Source organism: Tupaia chinensis, unplaced genomic scaffold (assembly GCF_000334495.1).
Source record: "Tupaia chinensis unplaced genomic scaffold, TupChi_1.0 Scaffold000117_2, whole genome shotgun sequence".
Lineage (NCBI taxonomy): Eukaryota > Metazoa > Chordata > Mammalia > Scandentia > Tupaiidae > Tupaia > Tupaia belangeri.
The window spans coordinates 11,236,741-11,251,215 of record NW_006159583.1 but is presented as its reverse complement, the minus strand read 5'-3'; the positions used below and the strand labels follow the sequence as shown (position 1 = coordinate 11,251,215).

General features: G+C 43.2%; 1 protein-coding gene across 3 annotated transcripts in view; it reads right to left on the bottom strand.

The window, feature by feature from the left end:
- The window catches only part of TNFAIP3 (TNF alpha induced protein 3), an 18,769-nt gene extending 4,625 nt beyond the window's left edge, over positions 1-14,144 (bottom strand). The window contains exons 1-9 of one of the 3 annotated variants that reach the window (XM_014586224.2): positions 13,931-14,143; positions 12,341-12,490; positions 9,509-9,818; positions 6,137-6,327; positions 5,327-5,474; positions 4,997-5,167; positions 3,987-4,167; positions 1,047-1,960; positions 150-331 (exon numbers count right to left, since the gene is read on the bottom strand). In XM_014586224.2, the coding sequence (XP_014441710.1) occupies positions 150-331; positions 1,047-1,960; positions 3,987-4,167; positions 4,997-5,167; positions 5,327-5,474; positions 6,137-6,327; positions 9,509-9,803 (2,082 nt within the window). In that variant the 5' untranslated portion in view covers positions 9,804-9,818; positions 12,341-12,490; positions 13,931-14,143. Of the gene's footprint in view, positions 1-149; positions 332-1,046; positions 1,961-3,986; positions 4,168-4,996; positions 5,168-5,326; positions 5,475-6,136; positions 6,328-9,508; positions 9,819-12,340; positions 12,491-13,930 lie in introns of all 3 variants that reach the window. The other 2 variants (XM_006144358.3, XM_027770244.1) reach the window with 2 other exon arrangements.
- Positions 14,145-14,475: the final 331 nt, after the last annotated feature.

The following is a 14,475-nucleotide window of genomic DNA, read 5'->3' as shown; positions in this document are numbered from 1 at the left end:
TCTTTCCCCAGGCTCTTCTAGTAGACTGGCCTCAATAATCCTTTATCATGAAGAGAGAGCCTAGTCACATTTGGAAGACATTGTTCCAGCCAGAGGACCTGACCCTGACACAGGAGGTAGTGCAGGGGAGGTGCCTTAAAATGTCTCACCAGCTGCTCTTCAGTCCTTTTTGCTTCATGAAATCTCTGATTCTGAGCTTCAATGAAACACTTCTGACAGTAGCCTTCAAACATGGTGCTTCCGAGGGTGCCACATTCCCTCCCCAGGCACGGGATGTTATTCTGGAACCTCGAGGCTGTGGGACTGGCTTTCCCTGAGGCAGTGACAAAATCTACAACAGAGTTGAAACTGATCAGAACCACATATGGTCACCATGCAAATACAGACACTGGCAGAAGAGCAATCAATGGGCTTCAAATCTCGAGTAGGCCGGCCTTAAATATATGCATGAGATCGGACTTGTATACATTCAACCACTACCTCCCACCTCGCCAAAAAGGTAATACTATAATATCATTGAGACATCTCTGCTTTACAAATCCTACTCTGAACATGGAGCACTGATCAAGCGCAGTCACAGAACAAGGTGAATGCTTAACTGCCCATCCTTCCTTTCAGTTAGATTCCCAAAGTTGCAAATGGTTTTCTTTTTTTTATGTCAGTAGAGACTTTCCTCTGTCTGGCTACTGCTTTCCAGATTTTGAGATTTCTCTTATACCACAGTTTCAAAACAAATCTAGTCTAGTTCAAACTTTTAACTTACAAATGCCACACACCAAATGGTCTTATGAAAATGAATTTCATGAACTCTATCATTTGGCGTTTGAAGCACCGTCTGTAAGAGCTGATGTAACCACGCGGTGCCCTTTGCCTCCACGTGCAGCTGGTAGAGCCACCATGACTGTCCTCCTGTGCACACCAATAGAAAAGCACAGTGGGTTGACCGTTCTACCCCACTGCCAAGAAGGGCTCCAGTTCCTAAAGTTTAGAAACTGAATCCCTCTGGAAAATAGTTACTACCTTGAAAAATCAGTAACTTCACTCACGTTTGTTTTCTCTGTACTCAATGAAACACAGCGTGCAAAAGCCCTTGTTTTCTGGAGTTCCAAAATACATGCAGCCAGCTTTCCTACACTTGCTTGTCCCAGTCTTGTCCCCTGGAGTCCGTGCAGACTGAGAAAGGCAGCCAGAGGAGGCGTCATTTCCAGCTCTGTGGCAAGAATGTGGGGAGATGCTCTGGACGAGCTGTGAGGGGTCGGACTTGGAGCGCTGATGGCAGGAGGGGGTGCCAGCCCCTAAGCTGGGGGAGGGCTCTGTCGTAGTCCTTTTGAAGCAAGTACTGCAGATCCCATTAAACGTCCTGGTGACGTCCTGAAGGCAGGCTCTGCACTTGCCGGGATCTAAGTGCCTCGTGTTGTCTGCGGTGGGGCTGGCATTGAGTTGCCGGGCATTGTGGCAGCGCTCACAAAATCCATTGTGCTGCACGTTCAGTGTGAAGGGGCAGCCGGGGCTCCTGCACTTCATAGCAGTGGTCTCACTGAACAGGAAAAGGCTGGGTGCTGTTGGAGGGGCTGAACGAGGCCCCCCAGCTGGTTCCTCAGGGCTCCAGGCCAAGGGCTCACAAGCCTCTCCCCGAGAAGCCCCGAGGGCCAAACCCGGGCCTTCAGGGCCTGGCTTAGAGTTCAGCTTTGAGAGTTTGTTTTGATTCTTTTGCCGCCTCTCTGAGCACTCGTGGCATAAAGGCTGGGTGTTCACGGACATGAAGAAAGGACAATTGGGCGTTTCACATTTTACATCCATGAGGGAAAGCTGGGGCATAGAAGGTTCTGACGGGTTCTGGGTGTGCAACTCTCTTCTGCCCTGCTCGGTGTTTTCCTGCCATTTCTTGTACTCGTGCTGAACAAGTTCAAAGTAGTCATCTACCAGATTGATTTCTTTTGGTAAATTGGCTTCATCCAACCTAAAGACCAAAAGGAAAACTGTGAGGCTACGTATAATCACACACGATTTCACCTCTTAGTTTGAAGCATAAACTTTTAGAATGTGGATTATGGCAATAACTTTGTAACTATTCACTGAAATTTACTATGATAAAGAGCTTGCGCTTCTAGTACAACATGGTCTAATATGTTGCCCAACATGTTTTATAGTCGAATGTGATGTAAGTTAGTCTTTTAAGATGATTTGGGGTGTGTGTGTGTGTGTGTGTGTGTGTGTGTGTGTGTGTGTCTGTGTGATTTTTTTGCTATTAGGGCATGTGCGCTGGCCAGAGAGCCATACACGTAGAAAGCAAGACATCACTTCCCAGAGGGGATGGCCATGCCACAATCCCTTCTCCTCTTTTCTCCCCTTGGAATTTTGGGCATGCACACACAAGCGCCCAGTGTGAGTTTTAAGCCGCCAGATCTGGGACTCAAACCGCAGTCTACTACATGGGAGTCCAGCAATGTAACCATTATGTCATCTGCTGGTCCCAATTTTGGTATTTTTAAAATCAGTTCATTTTGGGAACAGCAGGTGGCGTGGTGGTAGAGGAGCTGGACTCCCACATGGCTGACTGCAGTTTGAGTCCTGAATCTGGCGGCTTGCTTTCTCACTTCTCTACTCTCTCTCTGGTCAAATTAAAAAATAAATAAATAAATAAATAAATAAATAAATAAAATAATTAAAAATAATCAGTCTCATTTAATTAGTTAAATGAATCATTTAATTGGTCTACTCCAAATTATAGACAGTGCCAAAGAAATGGTTACTCTTGCCCCCGCCCCCTTTTCCTTTTCTTTTATTTTTGGAGAGGTTTTTGCTATAGGTTGCGTGCACTCGCCAGAAAGACAGACACACAGAGACAGAAAGCGAGAACTCACCCCCCAGGGGGGTTGGTCACACCACAATCCCTTCTCCTTCATTCTACTTTTGGGATCTTGGGCACGCACACACAGGCTCCCAGCGTGAGTTTAAGCCGCCGGGTCCGGGACTCGAACTGCGGTCGATTACATGGGAATCCAGCGACATAGCCATTACGCTAACTGCTGGTCCCATCTCTTGCCCCCTTTAACATACCAGTTTTACTTTCGAGTTGCTCAAGAGATCAATTTCCAGCAAAACATTACTCAGACTATTCATTTAGGACTAGTCTATTTTATAGCACAAAGTATACTGGAACTTTGTGTTTGCTGTTTTGCTGTAATTAATTTTAAACCTATGTCTAGCCTAGAGTGAGGAGAGAGGAGGCAGTCCCACTCAAAAAGCATAATTAACTTCAACTCTGCAATTTGCTGATCTCTACTTTGAGAAATTGATTCTCCTATGACCTATCTCTTGTGCATCTCAAGTCCTTAGAAACAGGTATACCCTGAACATAAAGCCAGTGTTTAAGGACTGGACATCTATGCAGTATGTTCTCTGGGGCTCTCCTCCCATTTCCTGGTGACAAAATCACGGGCTGTCACATACATACCTTCTACAGCCCAGTCTTTGTATAATGTGTCTGTTGTTACCCTGAAGCCAAGAGAAAAAGGCTTTTTTTTTTTTGAGTTTTCGCTTCCTACACTTTTTAAATATAATGGGTTCTTCAGAAAGTTCATGGAAAATGTGTATTAAAAAAAGCTATGGATAAATTTCAAAAGTGTTTGCACCAAAATAAACTCATTTTAATTGCATTTTCTCCTGAGGTTTTTGAAGAAGTACCCTTGTATATACTAGAGCAGTTAAAAAAAATTACTTGAGGTAAACACACTTGGAAAATAATCCTGACTCTCAGCACCCAGATATTTAGACAAAACAGTACATATCATTTCCTTTTGGAACCAACGTTAAGTGTTGCCTTAAGTGATCTCTAATTTATGACCAAGACTGAATTTGTTTCACAGTAGAGGAACCTAGCTGCAAATCACTTTACTGCTGTGTTTTGGGGTGGCAACAACTTCAGTGCCTGAGCAAACACAGATCTGGCTGGCAAAGAAGAGAGCTAAAACTAAGCTGCTTACTTTGCAGCATTGATCAGATGCGTCGTGCCATGGTCCCAGCCTTGGACTGGGATTTCTATCACCATTAAATATTCTTTTAGAAGCTTTTCTTTCATCTCATTTTCAGGATCTGTCAAAAAGTGAATTTTCAAGTCTTCAAATCTTCCTCGATCTCTGTTAACAAGTGGGACAGCTCGGATTTCTGAGGGGAAAAAAGTAACACATAAGTAAAATGTTATTCTACTAAATGAAGTTATGTGTAAGTCAATATATGATTAAATTTTGAAAATAGAGCAAGGAGATAAAATGAAGAATAAGAAAGTATTGTCTAGCCACCGTAAAATTCTAATAGGAAAAAAAAAAACTAAACTCTAAACTCTAATATAATACTGCTCCTAGGAAGCTCAGAGAATAGTTACTAGCTTGGAGACAAGAGAGTTTATTGGTTAAATGTCCATGATTCAGAATCAGATTGGCCTGAGTTTAAATCCTGACTTTGTCACTTTTGAGCTGTGTAACCTTAGGCTGGTTATTAACCTCTCTGAGCTTCGACAGCCTCAACTATAAAATAAAGCTAAAAATACTACTTCACAGGGATGCTATGAGGATGAACTGAAGTAAAATAATGTACCCAAAACACTTAACACATTGCCTACTCTATTCTAAACTACTACAATAGTAACTACTTTTCAGACATTTACCTGGTCTGTCCCAGACACTGTATTAAGGGCTCTGTATGGCTTAATTTATCATGCATTAATAACAACAGGAGTAGTAATATGTGTACATATATCTCCTCCTCGCAATTAACATGCTGAAAGTACTCCCCAAGTAGTATATCAAAAAATATGGGGGGAATTATAATTACTGCTACTGCACTCCTGTTACTAACCAAACAAATGAAAGAATAATATATTCAAGTAAAAGTAAAATTTTAAAATAAGCTATTTCAGTAAGGAGCAAAGAAGCAAACTCTACATTCCAGTATCTAACAGAAGTGATGAATATTAATTAATGCTCAGTTGTCTCACCAGGCCCACTGTCCTTCAGGGTCACCAGGGGGACAAAGTGTTGGCTGTCATAGCCGAGGACGATGGGGTATCTGTAGCACTCCTGGGCAGGCCAATGGAGAGGCAAGTAAATTCCGCCCACTTTCAACGGCGCAAAATTTGAACCTGATTCCAAACTTCTCAGCATTTTGTCTGTTTAAGGAAAGAGAAAGGCAAATAAGTGATTTTAATCAATTTTCATTTACCCACTATCACCTGTGACTTTGGTAGTGTGGGTTTTTCTAAAGAACCGAAGCATAGAAGCTGAAAAGCACCAGAATATGAAAAGTGGTGTGCAGGCAGGCATCTCACCTGAAATGACGATGATTGGCCTGCGGAGGATGTTGCAAAGGACAAATATGTGGATTTCTTCTAGTGAATTATACTGAAGAGCACCTCGGGCTGCTGGTGTGTCTATGGATGCCATTTTGACCAGGTTGTCCCATTCATCACTCCAGTTCTAAGGGAACAGGGGTAAAAGGAAAACAATAGGTTGAAGGTACTCTGCCTTAAAAAGTCATTCTGACATCAGTCTATAACTATTCATTTCTATAACTAAGCTCATTTCTCCCCTTTCTTGAAATCTTCATACAAAGGATTGCCCTTTTCCCATGTTTCGGTTTTCTTCCTTTACTTTCCTCGACTACAAGGGAGCAAACTCAGAAATGGGGGAGGACAGACACAGCACCTGCTTTCAAAAAAATCCCTGATGAGGCTTAACCCAGAAGTCCCTCATCCAAATGCACCCAAAAATTCCAAACTTGTGACTGAGACTGGTAAAGTACATGTCTTGGTGTGGTTGGCTGATTCAACAAAACAAGCTGATGGCAAGCAAAGTGAAAACAACAAAAACGCCAAAGGAAAGGCCATGATCAGACGACCTTCTGTCAAATGAAAAGATCCACAGCTGGGAATTGGCTACTCAGAAGCCTTCCAGCAGAGGTAATAGTTGCATGTTAGTCTCACAGAAAGTTTCTGGTGTTTTCCATTGAACACACTTTGCTCAGCCAAGTTCATGTGACCCAATACATTATATGCTCCTGGAGGGCAGAGACTGGCCCAGGGTACCCTTTAGCCACCATGGATCTGTCATTAGATGCCCAGTATGGAAACAAAACATACCCGAGTGTCGTAGCAAAGCCCCGTTTCCACAAATTCCTGAGACTTAAGAGACTCCAGTTGCCAGCGGAATTTAAAGTTACGTGTGTCTGTCTCCTTGAGAGTGCTGAAGAGTGCCTTCCTCAGGACCAAGTCCGTATCCTGAACACCCCACATGTACTGAGAAGTAGCATGCATGAGACAATTCCCGTCACCTGAGGACAGAGGGAAGAGAAGAGAAATACAGTCAGGTCATCCACATTCAAGGACCAGCGAAGGTGTTCAGAATAGATGAGTCCTCCTACTATTATAGGGGACTGAATGGTTTAATTTTCAGTCAAGGGCAAACTGATACAATTCACGAGATGATGACAACTTTAGGCAAAAGAAAATAATTATTTTCAATCTTCTCTTTCATGATACCAACAGGGCCAAGGGGTCAGAGGACCTTGGTTCTGCCTTGGCTCTGCTCTTAACTAGTTTAGGTGACCATGGAGAAAATTCCTTATGCTCATAAAATAAGGCATCATCCCTTTCTCACAGTCCTTGATTTGCCGACTAAGGCCCTGGGCTTGACTGCTTTCTGACTCTAAGGAAGAACGCACAGGGCAACGTGCACAGACCAGGAAGCAGGCATGGCTCGGCTTACTAGACAGGGACGGTCTGGCTATGACTCAGTGGTAAATGACTTGACCATTCCACTTTAGCCTTGGAGACTTGGGAGTTTCCTCTCTTGGTCGGTAGAGTGGGGTTACCAACACGAGTTACCTACAATCTACCAGCCTAGGCCCCAGGAATGTCTTCTGAGGAGCTGCTTATTAGTAACTGCAAAGTGCTTTTTAAACATTGAAACACTAGATGTCTAAATTTGAAAATAATTCAATGATTAAGGCTGGTATTTTAAGGAAAAGATATTTGATTAATTTGTGACTTTTCTAGGTTAAAATTCTTAATTCGACAGACTGCATTTTTTTAGCCTGTAAATAATAAAGATTTTAGGAGAATGTTTAATACCAAAAAATGTTAACTTCTTAATCTCCTTTGGCAAGTGCAAAATAGTTTTATAAAGAAAAGTTAACTATTTTTCTGATAGTAAAGGCAGTAAAACTATTGCCATTTAATCAAATATTTAGAGTCATACTGTTAAAAAAAAAAAAAGGCAAATAGATATCCAACAGCTGGTATTCCTTCAACGCACACATAGAAAACTAGCTAAGTATTCCAACAAATGAACAAAAAGATCACTCGAGCCTTGTGTCTTGGCAGAAGTGTGGCAACAATTGCATTCTGTTGAAATTTCCCCTTTGCAAAATCTAGAGCAAAGATAAGACTTTTTTTCTTCTTCTTGTGCTTACTTTCAGTTCTTTATTGAGATGCACCAGTATGAAATTCCCTAAGTAACAACTGGAATTCCCCAGTGCTAAGTTATTTGACTAGCAATTGAGCAACAGCTATTGTACTTTTTGTTCTGGTGTGTAGACATTTAAACTGCGATGTGCACCCTGGACTTTCCAAGTGGGTGTGGTTAGGGTGAGCTGGAATAGGGCTACTCATTATACAAGTGAAATCGCTGCAGCCAATAGACGCTGGAATTTTTCACATGAAGTTTCAATTTTATGCCACCTACTCCCTTCCTCATTCACTGCAGTCTCATATCCTCAAATGCAACCTTGTGTATCCCCCCTCCCCGAACAGACCATTGACTTTAAGGGCCCTTTCACAGGGAGAAAGATTAAAAAAAAAAAAAAAAGTGCTAATAAAATCAAAGATGAAAAGTCATTGGTTTATTCCCTTCCCCTAAAAATATTTTCTTCCCTTTTCAGAATTTTAAGGAATTTTCTTGGAAGGGGGGAGGACATAAAAGGATTCTGAGCCTAAAAATTCTTATTTCGCAAAATATGTTTTCAAAATGCATTTTTTTTCATTTTGTTTGTAGCAAGAATCCTTGCTGAGTTAAATGACATAAGTTTGCAAAAAGTGTTTGCATTACATTCTTTATTTCCTTAAGGGAACAGAGTATTCATTTTCTTAAGGAATTAGAGCAAAATGTCAGCTAATTCTGTTAGGGATAATAAGGTTTTTTCCATCATATTTCTGGCAGAATCTCTTACTTCTAACTCTCCCAAAGTTCACCCCATCTCTCTCTCTTTTTTGGTAACAAAATAGGAGAAAGTTAATCACGAACTATCAGGTATATAAACCCCCTTTAATGATAACATAATTACCTACTTCTATGCATGTCTTGATTTAATGCCAAGAACAATGCACACTTTCCATCTGCGTTTTCTAAGTGTATGCTTCATATATATAAATAAGATGTTGCATTAATATTTAAGTTCCCAGAATCAAAACCAATAAACAAAAATGTATGCCCATTGATCACTGCTACCCAAGTCAAAAATGGTCAAAGTTAATGTACTAGTTAATTAAGTTAATGTTCTCACTGTAATCATTTTCAACAAGAATTTTCTGCTCCTGAAAGTATTATTTTGATCAGGGTGGTTTAGGACTGTCATTGAGCTAAGGACTTGAGATTCCTGCTCTTACCTAGACAGTATGCATTTAACTGATCTCGTATAGTTGAGCTGGTTATTTTAACTGTCTACATCCAGAAAGTAGAATTTTCTACCTGCATGGGACAGTATGTTGAATATTTCTATTAATGTACATACGCTTAAGAGTATGTACAAGACAGCGAGACCTGGCATAGGAAATAAGTAGTAAAGGGCCATCAGGCAGAAAAACAGAGACAGGAAGACACTTAGTGACTAGGATCCCTAAAAATAATGAAGTAGATGCCTAAAACCTGTGCTAAAAATCTCGAATACCTTTCTATTTATATTACAGGGCCAGAGGCAAAAGAATCTTGGTAAAGTAGGAGGAGACAAAAGAAGCCTTTTATGTCTTCAACAGCCATTCACTGGTTAACCCATAACTGCCACCAATCTAAGAACTGCAAGGACATCGTAAGCATGCTCTAATGACAGTGAGAAACAACAATAATACAGTTTTCACACCAGCTTTCCTTTTGAACTTAAAGCCTTCCAATATTTCCATCCTTGGTTAAACAAAGGTATTTTACAAATAATTAAGCAGTCCCAGGAGCTAGAAACACAAATCATGCAACTAGGGCATGTGTTTAAAAATGCATTTCTTAAAGTCTCAATGCACTCTACACTGCAATATATACAATTAGAAAATAAAATATCCTTTAACAAAGGTTTCCATAAAAACAAGCTTCCTCTTATCACTTGCCCCTTATAGAGTATCTACAGCAAAGTGTCTATGGCCTCAAGAGATCCCAGTTTGGGCTAGAGCTATAAAAACTTCACAAATGGGGACCCAGCACTGTGGAGACCTCCCCAGACAAAAGGAGCGGGACAGAGCAAGTCTTACCATTCGTCTTCAGTGCCACAAGCTTCCTGACTTCTCGACACCAGTTGAGCTTCTTCTGGCTTTCCAGGGAAGCCTGGATGTTTCTGTCAATGAGAGCTTTGTGGATGATTTCCCGAAACTGGGGACAAAACTGGCAAGTTCTGAACATTTCTAGTGTGTATCGGTGCATGGTTTTAAAATGATGAATGATCCCATTGGTAGGTTTAAAAATATCTTCTGGAGTCCTCTCTCTAATCTTCACAGCTTTCCGCATATTGCTCAAATACAAAGCCTGAGGAAGGAGTTGTTCAGCCATGGTGCTCTGCAACACCTGAAGAGGAAGGGAAAATAACCCATTCCGTTAGCCCAGCTTTGATACTCCTCCTATATACCTGCTTGCAGGAAACCCCAGTGTCTGAGCTTGTCATTACCCTAATCTGTAGGCAAAGATCTTAGTCACCTCTACTCCCAGGATACTAGCTGGCCCCAAAGATTAACTCACACTGGACTGTTTTAAGTTACATCACTTTTAAAGATTAGTCTAAACAAGAGAAGGAAGGCGGAGAGTGGGTACTGAGGAGGAGGGGAATAACCCTTGTTTTTAGTAACGTTTGCCAGGGAGCCAAGCCTGTCTGTCAGCAACAGGTACTGCTCCTCAAAACCCACTTAAGCTCCCATTTCATTCTGATGCCACTCTAACAGCCGCTGGATTTCAGAAGTTCCGAATGCCAATTAAGACCACAGAGTAGCCCAGACATGTCTGTAGCTCCTCCTCTGAGACCACCAAGCCATCTTTGCTTTCCCTTTTATCTCTTTCAAGTATTCCCCATTTATTGAAAAATATTTATTTATTGAAAAAATCCTCTAATTCAATGCTGTCATCTAGGCTGCTGGTGGTATTTGTTCTCTAGTTCCAAAGAGAAATATTTATTAAGAGTTTATGAAGTTTATTATAGTATTTATAAGGAGTTAAAACCAAATGTTTTATAATCAGTAATAAAACCTAGTTCCAGCAAGATGCTTGACAAATTTTTTTAAAAACGTGTTTCACTGTGTTGCGATCCTCCTGCTTCAGCCTCCTCAGTAGCTGGGACTACAGGTACAGACCACGAAGTTCTCTTTTTTAGACAGGGTCTTGCTATATTGTCCAGGCTACCTCTAAACTTGCAATCCTCTGCCTCAGCCCCTTCCTGCCTGCCTCTCCCCTCCTCCCCCCAAGTCTCTGGGATGTACACCACTGTGCCGGGCATTTAGACCGACTGGGTATCTGGTGTGGGCCTCTCACATGGTCTCAGTCTGCATAACGCAGTATCTTAGCAGTGTACCACTGCAGCTGGACAATGCTTTGGAATTTTCAGAGCAAACATCAGCAGTCTTTGGGAACCGTGTTACTAAACTTTAGTAACATCTTCATCACAATAAAATAGAATGAACAATCAATTCTATACTTCCAAGAATAGACACTAGAACTCAATTATTTCAACTCAACTGCCAATGAATTTTATCATCATCCTCTAGGTACCAACACTCAGATGCATTTTCACCCCACCATTCACCCTGAAATCTTCAAGTGTAATCTACTGGTGAAGTAAATGAAAGTCTGGAAGCAGTGAAGAAAAGTTTCAGCCAGCATGCCACTCAAAACAAATGAAAGAGGAGTGGGGACAAAGACCTACATGCACCTGCAAAGCACCAACGACCACCTAACATGAGTGTTAACTATGACAACAGTGCAGCATGATGTAAATTAACCAAACGCGATTTCCCAGGGAAGAACGGCATGGAGCACCTGCTCCCGTTCACTATTCCTGGGTAGGGTGCCTCCCTATACATCTTTTTTTTTTTCTTAGCGATTTTTGCTATATGGCATGTGTGCTCACCAGAGTGACAGAGAAAGAGAGAAATCACCCCCTGGGGGGATGGCCATACTACAATCCCTTCCCCTCCATTCTCCTCTTGGGATTTTGGGTACACATGCACACACACCTGGTATGAGGTTTTAAGCCACTAGGTCCAAGACTCAGACTGCAGTCAACTACATGGGAGTCCAGCAACGTAACCATTACACCATCTGCTGGTCCCCTCCCCATACATCCTAATTTTCAAGAAGACAGAGATGATATCAGAACACAAAGATGTTCTCTAGGAAGCTTCATAGCAATAGCTAACCCCACTCCTACATCATACTACTTGCCAGGGCAACCCTCCAGTTGACAGAGATGTTAAATCGATAAGAAAGAGAAAAAATCGGGAATTTTAGGGAAGCTACTCCTGGTTGGGTCTAGGTTCTCTTTAATCTGTTGGTAAAGCGGTCTAACTCCTTCGAGCCCACTCTAAAAAGAGAGGCTAGACCAGACTACTCTGAGGTTGTTTTTGAGGAGTTTGCTGGTGGTAGTTTGGGAATGGGATTCTTAATTTGACTGCTGGGTAAAGTCTGGGAGAAGTCATTCTCTTGGTCAGATGGCAATACCTCTGTGGACGGCAGACAGTCCCTGCAGGTGGAATTGGGTAAAATCAGCAGGTCACAGGTGTAATAAAGGAACAAAATACCAAGCACATTTCCTTTAGGAAGAGCAAGAGTTTCTCTCACAATGTCATCCATGTATTCATCCATCTATCCATTCATCCATCCATTCATAAATCCAAAAGCACTGCTAGGCCCATGCCTGATGCTAGGACTAAAAGTTAAAGATACCCTTTTATCCCTCTTTGAAGTCATAAAACCACCTGAGTCTGGCTAAGGCAAGGAGAGGATAGGGTCCTATTTGGGTTCCATAGCTCTTCAGGGACAGAGCTTTGCTTAGAAGCTAGGCTTTCCAAGACCTGCCCCTTGCTGTTTCCACAACACCATACCTGTTACAAGTGCCTGGTGCTCTCAGAAGAAAAAAGACAGGTAGTAGGGAGCCTTTTAAAAAACTAAGTGTTGCTTCTTTTTGCTTTTCTGCCTCTTCTGTTTTTCTTTTCTGGATCTAAAGATCTTTCCGTTAAGATCTAAAATAGTGCCTAAATATGCAAGAAATGCAAATGTCAATATTCGAGAGCACAATGTGATCCTGTTCATAGATTCAGCCTTGCAGAGCTTGCAAAACTACCTCCTTAAAAACATTAAATGAAATTTGATCAAAGAAATCACTACCCAAGTTTCCAAGTCTTGGATTTCTCCACATTTAAAATTTAACTTTCTTGACATATGACTATAATGTTATGAGTCAAAAACAAACAAACAAAAAAAACCACCAAAAAACACACTATTGCCCTGAACTGTTTATTTTTTACATTTGATATTTAAAGATAATTTCCCAAGCTTTGTCATTGGGATCAATGAGATTCTACAGAATTTATTCATCCCTCAAAGTCCGCCTCTCCCCCTTGTTCTAGTTTCCCACTCTGGGCAGATATTTTTGTCTGCAACGTAGAAATTGATGCATTATATGTTAACTTTCTAATCCAATGCTTGGGAAGCATCCATCCAAAATAAAAAAAAAACACAAAATCGTATAAAGAATTTTTTTAAAAAATCAGTTATCTTAAACCACGACTACGGAGCACTAAACCGGCTGCTCAATAATCTGGGACACAGAGGTTGCACTCCAGTCTAATTCAGTGGTTCTCCCAAAATGCTTGACCAGACTAGCTTTCCAAGGAAAGATCAGAGGCAGGGAGAACTGAAAACAAAGCAGGCTCAAAATGAGCTGAACGCCTTCCTTACTTAATACCACTGCTTTCCTGAGAGGCCAGGTGGCAGGATGTGGGACGACCCGGGCTGACAAAGACAGTCTGACTGTGGGGTGGGGGCCGGGGCAGGGGCCTGCAGTTCGCTCCTCCTGAGGCAGCCAACAACCGGCTTCTACATGCACACTTCTCTTACACTGTTGCAACTGAAAAATATGAGCACTGTGCCCCGACACCACGTCCCTGCACAGACCACCAAGGTTCTGGAAGCTGTTCCTGGGAAGGTGAGCGGACTGAAGCCCCCATCCTCTGCTGGATAGCTGCCCCCGTGACACCCCAACCCCAATGGGCTGGTTCTGCACAGCCTGGCAAGAAGCCACAGCGCTTCTGCAAAGTCTACGTGGCCACGAGCATGCAGCGCTTGACTGCAAAAAAGACACGAAAAGAAGCAAAGCACCAACGACCACCCGACCAAAGGCGCCCATTCTTCAGTCAGCGGCAGCTTAAGTGCAAACATAATGCAGACAGTATCAGAAACGGAGGGCTGGAGGGAGGAATCCAGAGCTGTCATTCGACATCTGGAGCGGCTATACAACTCCCAGCACTTCCAAACCTAGAACAGGCACAATGGCCAACAAATTCCCCTCCTGGATCGCTGGAAAGCTGATGCCAGGTAGACCCGACCACCCCAACAGCAGCTGCTCCATACGCGTCCGCAGCCCTCGCCCGCGGTGAGCAGTAGCAGACAGCATGAGGAAGCGCAGCGATTACCTCTGCCGGTCGCGCGATCCTCCCAAAGTCCCAAGTCCCGGTCAGAGCAGGCGCGCGCTGCAGACTCGCTTCGGGACCAGGGCCAGGCTGAAGTTGCACTCCATAGACGTCCGGGCTCAAGCTCGCTCGCAGGCAGGGGGGTGTGATCTCTCCTGGCGGCCGCTCTCGCGCTCCGCCCCCGCGGGCTCCAAGCTCGCTGCGCTCGGGCCGCCGCAGAGGCTGCAGACTGCGCAGTTTCCTTTTTTCCCTTTCAGTTGTACCGCCCGCACCGGGGATTTCCACGCAGGGACTTTCCAGTCACGTGACGCCCGGCTGGCGCCTGGAGCCCGCGTCCCGCCGCGCGACAGCCAGCCGCCAGGGGGCGCAGGGGATCAGGAAGACCCCTGCCTCTCCGCCCCGCCCCGCCGGCTGCCCAGAGAAACTCCTGCGCCACGCCCCGGGGTGTCCCCGCGTGAGTCACCTGGGCATTTCGGAAGCTGGGCCCAACGTCACATCCATGTGGAAATCGCGGTGATGGGAACTGGAAATGAAATCGGTTCTTTTTC